General features: G+C 39.6%; 1 protein-coding gene across 1 annotated transcript; it reads right to left on the bottom strand.

The window, feature by feature from the left end:
* Nucleotides 1-614: 614 nt before the first annotated feature.
* MCUR1 (mitochondrial calcium uniporter regulator 1) lies at nucleotides 615-19,003 on the bottom strand. The gene is made up of 9 exons (XM_064443653.1): nucleotides 18,591-19,003; nucleotides 17,656-17,769; nucleotides 16,081-16,184; nucleotides 12,578-12,679; nucleotides 10,890-10,931; nucleotides 8,171-8,242; nucleotides 4,633-4,686; nucleotides 3,399-3,513; nucleotides 615-2,103 (listed from the first exon to the last, which is right to left on the bottom strand). The coding sequence occupies exons 1-9, from the start codon at nucleotides 18,877-18,879 to the stop codon at nucleotides 2,048-2,050; spliced, it is 948 nt and encodes a 315-aa protein (XP_064299723.1). The 5' UTR covers nucleotides 18,880-19,003; the 3' UTR covers nucleotides 615-2,047.
* Nucleotides 19,004-19,841: the final 838 nt, after the last annotated feature.

The following is a 19,841-nucleotide window of genomic DNA, read 5'->3' as shown; positions in this document are numbered from 1 at the left end:
CATCTATGCTCATAGGAGTAACAAGCTTTTACATCACACTTGGCATGCCGGTTTTCCTGACACATCGCTCATTCCAGGACAATGCTGTCCTATAATCTTTCACTTCCTCCTCCCACCTGCCCTGAAAAGAGATTTATTTGCATGGTATCTATTTTTAGCAGGATAGACCCTATATTTAAAATCAGTTCTAAATAATTATTTTTGCAATTATTTAACAGATGCTTAGACACACAGGCAAAGATCCGCTGATTACATGGACATATACATAATCATCTGTCCTGGGAAGACAGGAACCAACACTGAGGGAATTCCAAACATTGAATTATTGCTTGACTAATTTGAGAAAGTGTCAAGTCCTATAAGTTATTAAAAAATATATTTTTAAAACAAAAAAGTGAAGATCTTGAATATAGATTCATTCAATTTAGAGGGGCTGTTAAGTTATTCTGCAATAATAGTTTTCCTCATATTATTGACTGTTCTTTCCTCTTCAGTGTGTCAGAGTGTTAGAGCTAATTCTTAGCTTTAAAAAAAGTTCTATTAGCAGTGACTTACCTTCAAACAAAGATGAAATTCAAATTAAAAAGTTGCATTTATAATGAAAACTCAGCATATTCTATAAAATATTCAAAATTCTTTATTTCTGGCCGGTATGGTATTGGTACAGGCATGCACCTCTTCCTCTGCACTTGCACATGATCAGAGTTGGTATTCCCAACCACCAAAAACTTAGACGGTTACTACAGTACAGGCAGAGTAGCCAAACAGCTTTACTTTCATTAAGCAAAGCCATGATTGTGCTCTAACAGCATTTGTTACCAGTGCATATGTTGTGCTCCAAGAGCAACCAAGGAAGGGAAATTTCCCTTAACTGAAGGAACACACATGGCAGCACTGCTACTAAAGCAGCCATTTCATCAGTGGAAGAATGATAGATACCTGGATACAACGAACTCCTTCCTTTGTTGCTTTCAGTTGCTTGCTCAGAAGGGAATTAAACACCCTTGCAGGTCTTCATTACTGCTTTCATTATTATATTCACTATCAAACTTCCACATCTGAAGAACCAACAGGAATTTTTTTTTTTAAGTAAAACAACAAAAAGCCCAGAAGACTGTCAGTATTGCAGTTCCTTCACCTAAGACACCGCTTCATAACCACCACTTAAAATCTCTTTCCTTTCTAGAAGATTCAATTCCCTTCCATCAAGAAGGCAGCACCAAAGACACTTTGTATCACTTAACTGTAAATTAACACAACTAGTGTATTTGACTGCACTTCAAACTTCCAGTTACAGTGGTACAGTTAACAATTAGCACATGGAATGAGTATCAGATACTTACATGTACCAAAGGCAAGTTAGTCACAAAACCCTCTACAAATAGATTACAAACAAACCCAGCAGCATACACTGCTGTTGTTAGACGGTACTCTCATGAAACACAACTGATCGGACGGCCATCTGGAAAACAAGCTGATAACTGTAATATTATAAAAATAGCAAAACAAATATTTGATCATAATAACTGTGTGAACAAGCGTTAGAGGAGGGGATTAAGAATGACTCAGTTAACACAAATTCTACTTATACAAGAGTGCCTCCAAGCCACAAAACGTGTAGTTTCAGTTTTACATTAATAATCAAGACTTCAGTCTGATACGTGCAACTGGCTCCGGCAAGCATGTCTGAATAGGCAATGGAACATAATTCCATAGATTATTCTTCTCCACAGCATGCAGCCCCATACGATTGGCATGAATGCCAGTCATGCCTTACACGACACTTTGCAGCAGTACGGTGTACTGCAGTTCAGAATGGAGGGAAATGGCAGAAATGCCTATACCATGCTTTCGTCAGAGGCAAGTTTCAAAATATGCACAGTATGTGTACAGTTTGTTTCTAGGCACATCTTTGGTTACATTCTCAATACAGTCTGCTTTACAAAAAAAATAAATATGAGTCAAGACTTGGTAAAGTCCAGGCAAAGAGAAATCTTCTTTCTTTTCAGAAACCAAGCAAGTTGAAGTCCTTTAAATCGATGTTTTATTATATCCATAAACGATAAAATCCCAGTGCTACAGTAAGGCATGTAAATATTGAACCTGAAAGAAAATAAAAATGGGGAGGAAAATGGAGACAATAAATCATTAGCTCTCAGAACGTTTCTTCAGAAAGCTATGTACGCATCTTACTTCAATACTAGAAGTGTAACCACCACCCCTTCCCCATCTAAGAAAATAAGGTTTTTAATTTACAACAAGCAATTTCAAGGTGGAGGGGCACAAAAACGACAAATAAGAAGGAAGTTAAAAAAGAATGCAGGAAAACTAACTGGGCTGGAAAACTATCAAAAGGCTGAAAGAAACCCTTAGTTGCTTACCATTCCGAAAACGATCAATATGGCAAGTTACAGTTGTAAAGTGAGGAAATTAATAACAGGATTATTAAATCACAGTCAACTACTTAGCAAACAAATAAATGAAAGCTATCAAGGATTATCGGTTTGTAATTTTTGAAATTTCTATGAAATGAAACCAACACACAAAAGATCTTTGCCATTGTTTGCAACAGGAGCACTTCAAACACAAGGCAAATTATTTTTAATTCTTTTTCCACACAGAGTTCAACATGTTTTTGAGCAGGGATGGAGGGGAAAAGAATTTCCTCTCATCTTTATAAATTTAGTAAGTTTCCGGGAATGGTTCTCTCTAAAGGATATGCCTGAAGTACAGTACTATGAGTAGACATAAGTGATTGTACTGATGACAAAATGCGTTGTGAAAGAATAATCAGGAAATCTAAATCAGAAGAATAATAATTTTCTACTGCAAACCTGCTCATTTAAAAGCACTGCACACTCAGTAGAAAAATGTCGAAATATTAGTTACCCAGGGCAATAACAGAGGTGCGTGCGCACACACACATATATAGTGTTTTTCTAATGCACATGCCTGAAAAATGAAAGTTTAAAGAATATGTGGCTCTGGACAGTCAGAAAAGCTGAAGTGTTCCATTTTGCACATAGATCTCCATCAGACAGATGAAGAAATCCTAGAAATGCATGCAGCAGACTGCTTTTATAAATTAAGTCAGGCATAGAATAACTTTTTGGCCCTTGTTAACAGACAGTCTTTTAGATTTCTGAAACACATTGTTATTAGTGTAAAGCACGGGGAAAAAACAGAAAGTCATACAGCCATAGCCCATGCAAAATAAAGTTACGAATCACGTGAAACTTTGGGTTAACTACACCAATAAGGCTGCTAACCTTGACGGAGACCATTTCAAGTATCTTTTTAAAATCAGGGTCTTTATGAATACAGTCAATCGAGCGCTTGCCAAACGTTTAACAACATTTAACAGTTTCACCAGCAGAAACAACCATCAGATTCCTCACCTGCTAAGTACTTAATATTATCAAGTTTGTGCGATTCAAGCATTGTTTTCAGATCCGCAACTTCTGTGTCTATTTTTCTGTCTGTTTGGGTCAGAGCTCGGTCTTGTTGTGCATGCTACAGAACAAAGCAACAAAATGATGCAATTTGAACAGTTTCTAGTTTATTTAGAAATTTAACCCATCCCTTCAAGTTGTATTTTTGGTTCCTCCTTAAACGCATGTTAATTTGCATTGGGAGAGAACAAGTTCCTTCCTAGCTGATTATATCCAAGGACTTGCATGATTTGGTGAACTCTGGAAATTCTTATGATTACATGTTCCTTAACAAATAATCTAGAAAGTGGCAGAACTGGATGCCTTCTTATCTCAATCTAGTAGCGTAAACATTAACTTCAACCTCTTGTTTGGCCCACTGATATTAAAGTCATTGCTCAATTATAAGTGCTGTTGAGAAGTCTAGAAGCCTTTTGTGACAAAAACATGCTGGAGCATAAAGATTTATGGATTGTCAGAAAAACTGAGAATTGGTCTTCTGAGGTAGAAAAAGCATGTCTTCATTTTGTAAGGAATTCTACCACAAAACCAGCTACAGAAAAATTCAGCATCTGATTATGATAGAAGACGGGACTTCTGTAAAAAAATGGGATAGAATCAGAATTCAGAAAAGACTGAAAGATCAAATTTGTAAATTGAGGACAACAGCTGCTGAGTTGCTGATATTTTCAAATTGGCACTACTGAAACATTGTGAATCAGTTAAGGATTTACTGCTACACATCTTCCTAGGGATAATTCCCTGTACTACTGAAAGGAAACAAAAGGAAGAGGAAGTGCTTGGTAAAAGCCTCCCCTAACATGAAGCCAAATCAATCTAGCAATGTGTTTCAGTCCCACTGAACACGGGGTGGGGAATTAATTTCACAGTTAAGAGTAGAATTCTATCTAAAGAAAATACTATTTGCATGAAGTTTCAAAACAAAGTGACCACTGAACAGTTCATATATACACACAGAGGGTCTCATAATATATATGAAAGCCTTTTTATCCTGTAGACACTTCAGATACCTGTACTGCCGTGGAACTACAAAGGGAAATATTAAAGCACAATGACATTTTTGTCATGCTTTATTTTGTATATTAAAGTACCTAAACACATGAACTCCAAAAATAACACCAGGTCTATAACACAAGTACAAAAAGATTTGCTGGGTAATAATCAGCTACCAGGTTCTTACCAATTCCACTATTTCTGTCCTCATTTCAAGTAGTTTTCTTTCATTAAGTGAGTACTAAAAGGGGGGAAAAAAGATAAACATGATAATGTCATTAAACTTTTCCCCCACACTTAAAAGCATATTAATTTGTTTCCAAATTCTGTAGAACACTGAATCCGGACAAGATTATTATCTGACAACACTTGGGAAACAGTATTGTAGCATAATCGCTGTCCTCTGGAAAAGCACAATTAGACAGGTGTTCATCCACACCTCTGAACTGTAAAGCGCAACAAGTCCATCAGACACTCATTTTCTGCAAAAAACTGTATACATTAATAAGCAGCTGGAAGACAGGTTGGCAGATTTGCATTTCTGAAAAATAAAGACCTATGATTCTAAACAGCAACTCTGGAGCACTTAACTAATCCATTGAGCATACAAGCACGATTAGAGACTGAACCATCCACTTTCTTCAGGAAGGGGAGTACCATTGTAAAACATCATATCAAACTCGGCTATCAAAGGAATGTTTAGCCAGTATTGCATATGCTCACTGTTTGTATTTTTCTGACCATCATTTCATTATATATTTGTTAAACATAGAACATTTGTATCTCACATTAAGCTATTAATTTGTGGAACATCAGAAGTTGTTGTTTATTTTTAACATACGGCTATTTAGGTTCAAGGAAAGTTAAGCCCAAATTAACGAAGCATACCTTTAAGGCAGGTTACCTTTCTGACTTGTGAACCTTGACTTCTATAATGGTTCCTGTTCTACTACTGGAGCAATTCAATTATTCATAGACAGCTGCTAAACCACCAGTATTAAGGTCATCAGGCACCCATCTCGGAATCCTCAGTTACACACCAATAATCTCATCTGGTGACATTTCCATGTGGGAAGTTGCTTTATTTTTCCTCCACTCTGGAAACTTACTCCACTTTAATATTAAACTCTGATTAATCTATATAAATACCTCAGCATTGAAAAACCCTCCTTAAAGATCCAGAGCTCTGTTTGGAATTTTGACGGATCTAAAGGTAAAGTTAAGAGATAGCAGGATGCTACAAATGTGGAAAATGACATAGCAAAGACAAATAACAGCATGTCTGAAATTAATGAAACAGTCATTAGATTCTGCAAAATGAAGAGGGGGACAAAAAAAATTCAGACCTTTTATATAAATATGCATTTTTGAAAGTGGTAAGATAGCAGAATATTTATAAAATAATCTAATTAAAATTATGTTTGAGGTGTGATTTCCCATAAGAATTGGGCCTCACATTAATAAACTGATCATTGCTATCAAAATAACCACGACATTTAATATAGTTTTATGGACTGAAATAGCTCGTCCGTTTTACTTTAAACGGATGCTGTTAGCATTTCTAGTCCACAAGCTTCTTTCTTAATGTTTCTATTTGTAAGAGTTTTGGTTTGTGGCTAGAACTCTCTAGGTCAGACGCAAGGATTTCAAACTTAGGTATAAGACAGTGAAGCACACCCTTTTACTGCAAGGCATCACCACACACCTGTAGTTAACACCAGTGCATTTAAAAGAACAAACAAAAAAACAAAAGCCACACCCCCCCAACAAACAAACAAAACACAACAACAACAAAAATCCCCAACAAAAAAGGAGGAAAGACAAGGTTAAACGCCCTCCCTGAAATTCAGCAGGGAGATTTCCCCTTAAGTCCATGTTTTTCACTGTGCAGAGAAAATTCAGCTTTGTCAGATGCATCTGGAGATTTTAACAGCAAGCTTAGAGACACTCTAATGCACGAACATATGAATATATATGGAATTTTGTACTGTACTTTGAGTTTTTAAATCACATCTGTACCACTGCAGATATAAATCACAGCATTAACAGATAAGCATTGTGCAATGCAGGATTATCCAAGTAGTGTGAAGTGGAATGAACTAATTAAAAGATAATGCTTTTAGAGTTTGAAACAATAAAGACTGCCCCCGTTAGTGTCGACAAATTAAGAGATTTCCCTTTCAGTACTTATTCCAGGCAAAACTGAAGGATAAGAACATTTTACTTAGTGTTTCGAGTTAAATCAATTTAAACTTAGGACATTTATCTTCTGAATAGTAACTCAGTAAGAATGCACAGAAACCTTCAATTATTGTCATTTTTTTTCCTCAGAAAGCTAGATATTCAGTCCTAAGTCACATTACAATCCAAGTAAATAGGATAATGATGCTCTGCCTTCTATAGAAAATACTGGATTATATCTCACCCCTCCAACTCAGCATATATGCTACAACCTGCTCCCCATTCACCTGCCTCCTTCCTTGCCCGTTCATGCATGGCAGAGCTGGCAATAAAGTGGGGGAAGGGGAAAAAAGAAAACTTTCTTTTAAGAAAGTTGACATGCACAGTTCGCTTTTCCTGGGAGGCAGTCAAAATAATGTAGTGTTCTGAGCAATAGTCCAGGATTCCAGGATCTACATAAATAGGCAAGAAAACACCAGTGCCTAATTTATCACTGGTTAAGTGGTTTTAAATAGGTTTTGTAAGCCCAAAGTATTGCAAAGCTTATGATCTACACCATTAATACATCTTATATGAAGCTTTTTAAAACATTAGCATAAAGTATTAACCTTTGAACAAGAATTCTACCTGTTCAAATTGTATTATTCAAGCATCTACCATGGGACAACAGACTGTTAGTTGTTGTACTAAATCACTGACACAGCTGCTACCTAAACTATTGTGAAAAACTTCAAGGGGCACACACAGAAGATAAATCACATCTGCTTGAACAGTTCTTATTACCTAGATTGGAGATTAATATTAAAGTCTTCATTACACACCTGTGAAAGAGGCCTGAACACAAAATAAAATTAATATAAAAATGTCATTAAAAGATCTTTCTGTTTAGAAGATGCAATTTCTTTGAGATTCTAAAAGATATTCAAAAAAGATCTATGGGAACAGAACTCTAAATAGAGTGCTACATATAATACAAAAACTTCTTAATCTTCTAATTCTTCATCTACATTAGTCTAATTTAACATTATATAAATTCAGTTCTACCAGATATTTCAAAGTTCAAAATAATCTGAACCAGCACTAGTTACAATTAAAAAAAAAAATTACAACTATTTTCACAATAGGTATTTCCTGACAAACTAGCTACACTATAAATTCTCTAGCTATAGGGAAATGAAACATCTTCAGTGATGATAAATTTAATGAAATGTGTATACTTAATGAAGTGTGAAAACAGAGAAAGAGATACACTAATAACATAGAAAACCTCTAGGCAGCTAGTCAGCATAGATTAAATATCTAAAATATTTACGTGTAACATGTTAATCCTGATATTAAAACAATATCAAAATAGAGACAACAAAACCAAACATGGCACCTTGTACTACAGCAGCATAAGGATGAGTAACTTGGATTAATACCATCTTGAGGCTGAATGACACTAGAGATTAATATGAAAACGCTCTTCGGCTAAAATGTTCTTAAGCAAATTTGGAGATTACTCGCTGTTTAGATGTTTCTAAAAGACAGTAATCAAAACTTACCAATTCTTTCACTCTGCTCTTCTCTAGGTTTAAGTTTAACTTGTTATCTGCACGAACTTTGGTAATTTCATCCTAATGGGAAAAAATTGATAAAGTAACAAGCAAGATTTTCTATTTAATCATAAGCAGAAAAAATTCCACCAATATATTGTGCCTTTCTTTACATATCTCCGGAATCAAGCTTCTCTCCAATTAATGCATATAATTTGCAAAAGTGTAAGCATTCCTGTTCTTCCCCTACTCATGTTCTATAGGACGAATTAGATCTCAGAATCAAAAACTTACAATTGCTTATAAAACCAGAACACTAAGAGCAGTTCATTGAGAGCACATCCTTCTATAAATGCTGGGAATGTTTCGTATAACCCATAACTCTCTGTGATTTCTAGAAATCCATGCCTAGGTATACATGTAAGTTGGACTTCCTCCATGAAGCAATCTTGATGCTCAAAATAACTTTAAAAGCAGCTTCTAACCTTCCAATGTAAAAGAAAATCTGTTTTTTAAAGAGTACATCTAGGGCTTTCAGAAAAAGCTGCAGACATTTCAGAAGCCAGGAAACATTTCTTATATTTTTAAACATCTAACTTTTTTAAACCACCATAAGTTGTACACAAGCATTTTACTTCATCAATAGCTGTAAGTGATTCCTGCCTTTCTCAGTGACAGCTGCCATTTTAGTGCAACCTCCTGGCAGGAATTCCAGCCAGCTGACAGTTTGTCATGAGGCAAACTGCTGATCAGATGAATGTGTAGGAGAAGCAGAGACTGCTGATGTTCTGGGAGATTCTACTATTAAAAACAAGCAAGCATCTCTCAAGTAGGCCAATGCCAAGTTATCAAGAGTTCACTTAGTTAGCATGAACAATCATTACACTCAATTTCTGTTTGAATTTTTTAACTTTAACTAGGTTATATTTAGATGTCGTTACAACAAGATAGATTACAGTTTAATGAATCAAAAATTAGAAATAAATTTTTCTTGAAATTTCATAACATTGTATCTTCTTGTCTTTTAGAGGAACAAGTATGAGCAAACGTAATTCTCACAAGGGCAAGTTATTTTATATTTGCAGTTAAAAGTAAAATTTAAAGCCATCTAGCTTTTTAAGAAAAGATGACTCAGATCCTTGATGCTCTACCAGTGGATTACATTAACTCATTTGTAGGGGAATAGACAGGGATCGGCGACCGGAAGATTACGGGATGTGACGGAAAGATAGACTCCTCCCCATAGGAGTGGCTGGAACAGGAAGCGCAAGAGCTATATAAGCGTGTGACGCAGCTAAATAAACGGACATTTTGTATCCATCATATTGATGTCTGTGCATCACTGTCCCCAGGGTGGGTAGAGCCCTGTGTCCCGGAGATATGCAGCCCAAGATAAGTTCTCCCGTAGAAGCGTACAGCTACACTCATTTATATGCAATTAAAACCATAAAATAAGTTACAATTCAAAAGTTAGATGCCAACTATATTTTAAAATGGTATTCTGAAAACCCAGATGCATTAAGCATTTCATAACACAATATAAAACATGCAGGATTAGCTTTAAGAGATTTATGTTCTCCTTTTGGAGATGACAGTGCAAAAAGAAATTGAAAAGGCTAGGAAAGAAATGGCAAGAAAGCACTAGGCTGGGTTTGACCACACTGTCAGCTAGCTCAACAAGTCCAATATCCTGCCAGTTTCATGGACAAATCCTAGGGAAAGAAGAATGCTCCATCCTTTCAGTTAAGAAGGACATCACAGCAGGAAACAGCAGCTCTCAAGTGAGATGATTGTACTCCCTAAAAACAGCTTATGCTTCCCAGTTTCCAATCTCAATCACTTTTGCAAGAATGTTTGTTTCTGTGTAAAGATTGCTTATGACTCCACACCCATTGAAATGATAGTTCGAGAAAATCTTGTTTCTGATGGTAGAAGGGTGCCTGAGTGCTATTCAAGACAGGTAAACCATAAAGAACAGAAACACAGCACTGATGCTTAAACCTGATAAGAATAAGAATCTGTACGATAATTAACAGAGTAAGTTTTCTCCAGGGAGTCTGTTTTCTTGCAAAAGTCATTTGCTCCCAAACAAATGGGACCAAACGTAATCATCCCAAACTTAGTGGCCTAAAGAAGCCACTTCAAAGGCATTTGAAATTCTGGACAGCTAACAGATATGTCTTCAGACAAAACAAAACTAAACAAAACCAAAAAAACCAAACAAAAACAAAAACCAAAGAAACACAGAAACAAAAAAAACCCCAACCAACCAAACACCCCAACAAAACCCAACTGAAAAAAAAATAGCAAGAAAAAACCCCAAACCAATTTAGAAAGTGCTGTAATTTTAAAAGTATGTTCTATCTTTACATGTAACAGGCAGCCCTAAATGCAGAACTTCACTCAGCCTTAACCATGACATGGCAGTTAGCCACCTTCTGAATCTAAATTAAGGACATATACGTAAAAAAAAAACCAAAATAAAAAAACCTTCAGTTAAATTTTTCTTCACTTCTTGTACCATTCACAGTTCTCTGTCACCATAAATGAAGTATGCATGTGATTTTGCTGCAACCCATAGTATACCATCAACTGCAATTTCAGTATCCTATATATCACAACAACTAAGCACAGCTTTTAAAATAAAACCTTGAAAGCAACAATTAGTTGTTATTTAAAGCAAACTAGGCAGGTGTTAATTCTTAATTACATTGGTATGGTATCTTACCATGACTTGCTTCTTTATTTGCTGGAGTTCAAGTTTTATTTTCTAGGAGAGTAGAAAAAAAATCATACACTTTGTTACTGTATATAAAAATGCATACTCTAGATATACTAATGAATTTGCATCATCAGTAACAATGACTATAATCCATACTGTGAAAAGGCACGTAAAACGAGTGTGGTTTAACTCTATGTCCTCAGCATGTGTATAGATACATGCATGTGTATACACATGCGTGTTTGCTCAGTGCTGTGCATTTCCAAGCAACAGCACAAGACAGAAACTGGCCATGTCCCACAGCAGTAAAGGTGGCCAAATGCATGGGATGGTACAAGCAAAAGTAAACCCAGTAGCCCAAGGGAAGTGATTCTTTCACAAGTTAGCACTTGTGAGCCTGCACTGGAAGTGCTGTGTTCAGCTTTAGGCTCCCTGCTGAAAGACAGATGTTGACATACTGGAGCAAGTCCAGTGAAGGGCCATGAAGGTGATGGGGGGCTGGAGCACACTATGTTGGGGTGGTGGGTGAAGAAGAGAGCAAGCTGGGTGTGTTCAGCTTTAAGAGATAGCTAAATGGCCATCATACTGCAGCCTGCAATTACCTAACGTTCGCTAGAAGTCCTTTCCACCTCAAACTATTCTATTACTTTATCTCTTTCAAAGGATGAATTAAATAGGTATAGCTGTAGCATCTTCTATTAACCCTCTCTGGAGATCATCCAGTCCAATCCCCTGCTGAAAGCAGGGGCAACTAGAGCAAGTTGCTCAAGGCCATGTCCAGTTAGGTTATGAATATCTCCAGGGTAGGGATTCCACAGCCTCTCTGGGTATCCTATTCCAGTGTTCTACCACCCTTACAGTGAAAAGGGTTTTCTTATGCCTAAGCAGAATTTCCCACATTTCAGCCTGTGTCAATTATCTATTGTTATGTCACAGGACAACACCAGAAAGAGCCTGTCTCTGTCTTCTTTAAATCCACCTTTCAAATATTTGTATACATTGATGAGATCCCTGCTGAGCCTTCTCTTTTCCAGGCTAAACAGTCCCAGCCCTTGCAGTCTTTGCTCACTAGTCAGATGCTCCAGTGATCCTTGTGGCCATTTATTGGACTCTGTCCAGCACGTCCATGTCTCCCTTGCACTGGGGAGCCCAGAACTGGACACAGCACTCCAGATAAAGTCTCACCAGTGCCAGGCAGAGGGGAAGGATCACCTCCCTTGACCCGGTGGCAGCCCTCCTAACCGAGCCCTTGCAGCAATGAAGGCAACAGCCTCATGGGCTATCGCTGGCTCATGATCAACTTGGTGTCCACCAGGACCCCCACGGCCTCTTCTGGGAAGCTGCTTTCCAGCCGGTCAGCCCCAGCCTAGTGCCTGGAGCTACTCCTCCCCAGGGGCAGGGCTAGACATTGCCATTTGTTCCACTTCATAAGATTCCCATCATCCCATTTCCCCAGCTTGTTCATCTCCCTCTAAAGGGCAGCACAACTGCCTGGTGTATCAGCCACTGCTCCCACCTTTGTATCATCTGTAGACTAGCTGAGGGTGCACTCTGCCCCATCAACAAGGTCATTAATGAGGGTATTAAGCCATACTGGCTCCAGAGCCAACTCCTTGGGTACAAGATGCTTTTTTATATCATTAGAAAAAATAAGTGAGTGCTAGAATAGCATTTTCCAAGATAGTGATTTTTACCTCATTTTCTGAGCGAAGTGCTGAAAATTCACTTTTTTCCAAAATAATCATGTCCTTTTTTACACCACCAATATGGGACATTACTTGCTGAAGTGCAATTTCCTTTAAAAGAGGGAAGAAAAACCTTAGAACATATCATAACTATAACGCTTCTTCTCATCTATGCCTACAAATATGATAGGCTATTTCGGTATCCTGAAATTTTTAATTCAGCCATTTCAGAATGATTACCCGAGTTTCGGAAAGCAAGATAAATTAAGTGACAGAATAAGCAAGTTAGGTGCAAACATTGGTAATGTTTGACAAAATCAGCAGTGCTAACACAGATCAGAATAATTCAATTAACAGCCTAGGAAATAGTTTCTTCCAAGTCTTCAAATCCTTAAGCTAGCAAAGGCATTAGGGAGAGAAGATGTGTCTCTGAGCTAAATGAGGAAAGCTGGCTTTCAGACCAAAACTCCTCAGTGCAACCATACTCTTTTGTAATTACCTCTCTTTTTTACCTCCCCTTGCAAGAGGGCTGGCTCTGCTTCACTACTCAGAATCATGCACTATATGTATCCTTTTCATCTCTCTTCTCAGTCTGTTATGCTGAGCTGACAGAAGACAAACAAGAATTCTCTGCAACTTTCAAGGATGGAAAAGTCTGTAGGCACTGTTCTGGATCCTACACTATCCACACATGCAAAGAGGGACTGCCTTCTCTTCTCTGAAGGTCTCCCCCTAGTAAGTAGTCCCTTGCTTTTGATTCTGGACCAAGAACCCTACAAATCTGACACAGCACTCTAACTTCACTTTTGTCAGGGGATGCTATTCTAACTTACAGTGTTATATGTTTAAGTGGCATCTGGAGATGCATCACCAGGCTACCTGACCACAACACTGAAAGAAATGGCTCGGTGTACTAGACGTGTTACAAAAAGTCAACAGAAAGAGTATTGCCGGGGACACCTCCTCTCTTACTCCCTGATGTCTCCAGCCTGCTTTTGTTCTCTCCACTCTTCACTGAGCTCAGCAAAACAGAGAACAGATTCTTCTGTATTCTTCCTCTTCTTCACCTCTATACATTCTCACTCACACACACATATATATTTCCCCTAAAGCTTTATATAACCAGTGTAATATTTCATCTTTTACATACCCAACTAGGGCTTAATGATAACAGCTACACCTACAACTTTCCAAATCCTATTCCAACTCATCATCCCCTTTTTGCATAAGCTCTTATGTATTCAGACTATAAGGAACTACAGGTTCTACCACGTTGCCCAGGGTTCCTAGCATACGCCCCTCCTGAGCTGCTTCTATCTTAGCATGCCATACAACCCGCACATTTCAATCTTAATGACAGAAAGTCACCCAAGGGTGGAATCTACCACACAGTCTCAGGAAAACATCTACTGTCAGGAGCAACCTGTCTACTTTCATTCAAAAAAAGCTCAGCATAGAAAGAGGCAGAGATGCAACAACTGCTTATTTTAAAACACAACCAACCATGGGAGAAAGGATCCCTTTAACGCTGCATTCTCTGACTGACTGTGAAACAAGTTCAGAACAGGGGAAGGAAGCTCGCCCACGTCTGCTTCGCCAGAAATCTAGGAAAGATGAGCTGAAGCCTCCCTAGGTGGAAGGTGGTGCAAAATCCAGGTGTTCCGCTTCTTAATGAGATGCCCCACTGCCAAGACTATTATCCTACAGAGGCAGCAGCTGCTGTTTTCTCATGTTTTAAGACAGCAGCCTTATTACTATGAAATAAGTTAAAGCCTTTGTTCAGAAGGTGGCTTGGGGCCATGAATCCCGGCCCCCCAGAGCAGCCCAAGAGGTTGTACTTCAGCTATGTCTCTTATCAGCATTGTCTATTTGACTAGCTTATGTGTTGGGAAATTCCAGCAGACCGGATACTGTGAATTCCATTCAAAGATGCTTAAGTTCCACATGCAGTTAATCATGTCTTACTCTGAATTTCAGTCTCCTTTCTGGAGCCAGATGCCTACAAGCTCAACATGGCAATATTCAACACTGTCATATCCAATTCTTTACATGGATCTACCTTTGTATGACCTGACAAAGGGTCCCAAAAGAACCACAGCCAGCATTAGAACAAGAAGCCTTGCCTCCAGGCACAACTATTCATTAAAACAATCATTCCCTCACAAGTCAAAGCTAACAATTCTGTTCAGTTGTATGCAATTTCGAGGCAGCCAGAAAGCATCTCTGTAGACACTCAGCATTATCAGTCTATTTCCAAATAAGTTTTCTTCACTTCCTTGCACTAACATGTATACGCTGGTGTCATGGTTTTAGCTGGGATAGAGTTAATTTTCTTCACCGCAGCTGGCACAGTGCTGTGCTTTGGACTTAGTATGAAAACAATGTTGATAACACACCAATATTTTGGTTGTTGCTAGGTAGTGCTTGTACTAGTCAAGGACTCTTCCAGCTTCCCATGCTCTGCCGGGTACACAAGAAGCCAGGAGGGCAGGGGGCACAGCTCAGAGAGCGGATTCAAACTGGCCAAAGGGATATTCCACATCATGTAACGTCATGCCCAGTATGTTAACTGGGAGGAGCTGGCTGAGGGCAGCAGGCAGCAATCGTGGCTCAGGGACCAGCAGCATCAGTTGGTGGGTGGTGAGCGGTTGTATCATTTGTGGCTTTGTTTTTTTCCTTTCCCCTTTTCCTTTTTATTATATTATCATTATTGTTATTATCATAATCAATAGTATCATTATTTTAATATTAAACTGTTCTTATCTCAATCCACAAGTGGATTTTTTTTTTGCTTTTGCTCTTCCAGTTCTCTCCCCCATCCCACAGGGGTGGAGGGGAGTGAAGGAGCGGCTGTGCGGTACTTAGTTGCCAACCAGGGCTGAACCACAACAGCTGGGTACATTTAGAGGACACCATGAACCATGTATGCACCAAAGGAAAAGGAGGCAGATTTTAGTATCAGCATGCAAATTATACATGTTCCTATAAGTTACCAAGCATATATAACCACACCAATCATGCCCTAAAAACATTATACGAAAAAAAAAGAAATTCAGCATAATTCTAATCCAATATAAATGCCATTGTGACACAAAGAAATAAATGAAAGGCTGGTAAATCACTGAGCAAATCTGTACTTCCTTGTTAAAAGTCTAGGAAAGAATATATGTAGGAGCTGTAACTATTCAAATCCATCCATTGAACACCTCCTATGTCTGTCTAAAAGCCTTCGCAGTAATTCTATTTCATCCTACAATAAAGTTGAAACCAAAAAACTACCTGTGGTTTGTGCACCAACTCACAGTACCTAAAATTTAAGATCCACTGCAAAAACAAGTATTTGGTAAACTCAAGACAAAATTCATTAGCCAATAAATACATAGGGATGTTTGGTTTTCACCTTCAAACTTTTAAAATACAGTGTCTAACAGTAATAAACAGCAACATACATTTCATTAGCAGGCATACTAGGTTTTGATTTACATTGACCCCACCATCGCCTTTGAGCTAACCTGCTGTACTTTGGTGACCATGTCCGTGTAAATCATATCCAGGTTGGTGTTCATAATTTTCACTAATGCAGATACAATGACCTCCGACTGCTGAGTAGTGAATCCTAAGCAAAACAAAATGCAACAACATTCAGAGACAGACCTATATGTGGACAGTTTACAGAAATGCCACTTGCTAACACTCAGCACTAAGTTAAAATGAATGTCAGTTATTAAAGATAATAAAACATACTCCTCTTGACCCAGCACTAACAAGAGAGAACAACCAGTCAGTACATCCAAGTTCCTCCACCCCAAAGTTATGTCTATGACACAGTACAGCTGCTTCTGTAGCTCTCTTACAGTGTCAGCAGAATAAATGCTGGAAATTTTCTAGAAGTATTATGGAATGTCATATCTCACATGCGATTATTTCTATGAGCAAGAATTCTGACCCTGAAAAGCAGATATCTACTTTCAGTATACTATAAACCTTCAGAACCACTGAAGTGCAAAACTCTACTGAAAAAAGAGCTAACTGCTATGATTTCAGGCCTACCAGCCTCTGAGGCCCTATTAAAAACATTTTAAACTTAATACTTTGGAAACTATTGTAAAATATTCTCCCTAGAAACACTGTCAACTTTTCCACTTTCAAAACGTAGGAGTAAAAATGTCATGAACAAGATTTAACTATTAAGAAACACTTGCAAAAGCATGATTGTTTCAAACTAACTAGGAGTTAAGCATTAGAAAGCACATATGTGGTCCGAGAGCGAGCTGCTTTTAATAGCTGAGCTGATATAATAATTTGTCACCACCAAAAGGAAGGGATACCTCTCCCCTCCTCTCTCTCTTTTCGTATTGCTCCTCCTGCCAGTTTGTATGTGTCCTGGTGCTCACCCAACTGCTCTGTGAGCTCATTAAAGTAGCGGCTCAGAACACCAGCCAAGCCAAAGAGCTGCAGAGTTCTCTGAGAATTAGGTTAGCACAATGGAAGAGATGAAGCCACATGGCAGGGAAAAGGTACTGGGACCTCTCCTATCCAGGGATGGAGAACTGTCAGAAGTCAATTCAGCTGTACTTAATTTCACTGTAAGGTACCTTCGCCACCTCAGCAACATTAGCAAGAATCCAAAATAATCTATTTCCTTATCTATGTTTTAGCATAAGAGCAGCCCTAGTTTATATAGTATTCTACATTATACCCTAAACCCTGCATTTCACATAGTAGTCATATTCAATCCTATTATAAGACACTGTTCCATATTCAAGGTGCTATATACCAAATATATAGGAAAACAATTAATAGATTTTCAGCCACTACCTTGAAAACTGTTTTTTACTTTCAATTCTTAGAATGTAACTTCTCTTTAGCATTTTTAATTACCAATAGGATAATAAATAATTCCAAAGTTATATAAGCTCACTGTTCCCTTCTGAAAGTAGAAAAAACTTACTTGTTCTTATTCAGTATATATATTTAAGAAAATCCATAAAACTGAAGCTATGTCAAAGAGAAGTAAGAAACTCTGTAAACTGAAAAACCACTCATAAATCCACATTAAAAATAGCTGCCTGATTCTAGCAAATTACCATTTTCTTCCAAGAGGCATACCAGTGCATGAGTGTCAAAAAAAAGCTTCCTATTTCCCAATAAGGAAATATTCCCTTTGCTTTGTAAAGATGATGATGCAGAAGTGCTTACATCTGAAAACAGATAAACAAAACATACAATATTTTTAAGAAACACGATTTAATCAACATGTTTGCTTTCCACAAGTTTCCTTACTACTCAAAATATTTTTCATTTATAACCTAATATTAGATTTAGCAGGGAGTTTGTCACAGCTTGCTTGAAACTGAAGAGCTATCCGACTAACAAGCTCTACGCACAAGAGCTTTGAAACAGAATACAGTGTTACTGCTGCAATTCTGAGATGCTCTCCAAGAATACCCCATCCTAGAAAAATCCAGTCAAGCATCAGGGTCTTAAATTGTTCCTTTACTGTTATCAGTGTAAAATGCGGAAGCTGTGAGCGCTTCAGAACTTTGAGGACTAAAGCCACAGGCTCTTTCCATTCTTTGTTAAAGAAGCAAACCTTCATTGGTTGCCCTTTAGACATTAAATTCCTATTAGAAGAATTACTAACACATCCCCCAAATACCAGTATTACAGAAATCATGCATCCAGGGAAATTTAATACCAGCGCATAAAGCAGCCGACAGAAAGAATGTAAGAATGAACTTCAAATAAATTGTCAGGAGGCAGAACTCTCTGTCCTCAGAGACATATTTTAAAACACTTGGGTGGGGACAAAGTACGACTATGCCGTAGCACTCTTACTTAAAGATCAATAAAGGGTAACCCGTTTAAGCCGGGGGAGGAGTAGGGAAAACCCCAGCCCTACGGTCAGCTCACACCGCTGCCGGCGGCGGGTCCCTGCGGGCCGCCAGACCGCCGGGGGCGGGCGAGGGGACGGTGACGGGAACCCTCCCTCTCCCTCCACCCCCCCCGGCCCCGCCCTCACCCCGCTCTCCGCAGCGCTGCCGACTCTCCCGGCCGGTCCTGCCGACGCGCCTTCCGCTCCCCGCGCTGCCGTTAACGGCCGTAACGGCCGCCGCCCCGCGGCCCGGCGGCGCGGCCGGGCGCTGCCAGTCACCGAGGCAGCGGCGCGCGGGGGAGGGGGGCGCGTGGCGGTCACGTGCAGCGGCGGCGGCGGGCGGGAAGGTGCCGTCCGCGCCGCGCGGCCGCCACAGCAGCAGCGCCCGCCTCCCGCCGCTCACGGCCGTGACCGCGGCCGCCTGACCCCTGGCCATGGCCGCGCCACCCGGTCCCGGCGACGGAAGAGGGCGGGGTGGGGGAGCGGGGGGCACCGCTAGGATGCCATCGCTGAGCACCCGCCGCCCCGGCGTCCCGCTTCCGCTACAAGCGGCGTCTCGCTTCCGCCTCCGGCACGTGGCAAAACACGCGGGTGACGCCGTCAAGCGGCGGCGGTTGATTTTAAGGCTCGCGCGGCGGCGGCGGCGAGAAGACGGCACGGGCGGGCAGCCTCGTCCCAGCGGAGGCTCCCCCGGTGCCCTCCCCGGGGCGGCGGGCGTGAGCCATGTGTTAGCGGCACAGGCTGCGCCCGACGCCCCCGCTGCTGTTTCCGCCCTTTATTTAAGTGGGGAAAAAAGAGTTTTTCGGGAGGGAGGTTTGTCCTGGTGCTGCAGGACGGGCGCGACCCGGTCCGGTGCCTCCTGCCCGACGCCAGGTCCCTTCCTGAATAACGTTTATCTTCGTTCTGGGCGAAGATAGGCATTCAGTCGAAAAAAGTGCATTTCAGACAAATTGTTCATTTTTATTATTAAAAAAATAAATATTTAAAAATTCAGACAAATATTCTGTAACGGTACTGAGGTTTTGGGTTTCAAAGTTATTAACTAAATAACTTGCAGAATTAGGCAACTTGATGGGTCTAAGAGTCTGGAGCTTTAATCAATAAATAATTGCTGTAACCGTTGGAGCGAGTACAGTCCGCCGTGCTTGCAGCTCTGCTGAAAATGCAGGTGTACTTGTTCCTTACCTGCTCTGTTTCTAGAAGAAATGCACTTAATATTTGTAGGGAATCAATATGATGTAAAATTGGTTCAGCCCGCTGTAATTTTCTCCAGGCAGCGCTTGTTTCAGAGCAAGTCTATTTTTCTGATGTGTTCATGGTTGCAAAAAGCGTGCAGCACCTTCTTCTTACCAGAATCAATAATTTCGGTAAACCAGTAGGAAGATGGAATCAGTCTGA

This window comes from Phalacrocorax carbo, chromosome 2 (assembly GCF_963921805.1).
Source record: "Phalacrocorax carbo chromosome 2, bPhaCar2.1, whole genome shotgun sequence".
NCBI lineage: Eukaryota > Metazoa > Chordata > Aves > Suliformes > Phalacrocoracidae > Phalacrocorax > Phalacrocorax carbo.
The sequence above is the reverse complement of the archived record's forward strand: the minus strand, read 5'-3'. Positions and strand labels throughout refer to the sequence as shown.

What these genes read in the sequence shown, in the direction of transcription:
- MCUR1 (XM_064443653.1), bottom strand. Translation starts at nt 18,879, where the DNA reads ATGGCCAGGGGTCAGGCGGCCGCGGTCACGGCCGTGAGCGGCGGGAGG. An exon ending in AAATAAAGAAGCAAGTCATG is followed by an intron (nt 8,243 to 10,889) that starts GTAAGATACCAT and finishes TTTTCCCATTAG; the next exon opens with GATGAAATTACCAAAGTTCG. An exon ending in GGACAGAAATAGTGGAATTG is followed by an intron (nt 3,514 to 4,632) that starts GTAAGAACCTGG and finishes TTTGTTCTGTAG; the next exon opens with CATGCACAACAAGACCGAGC.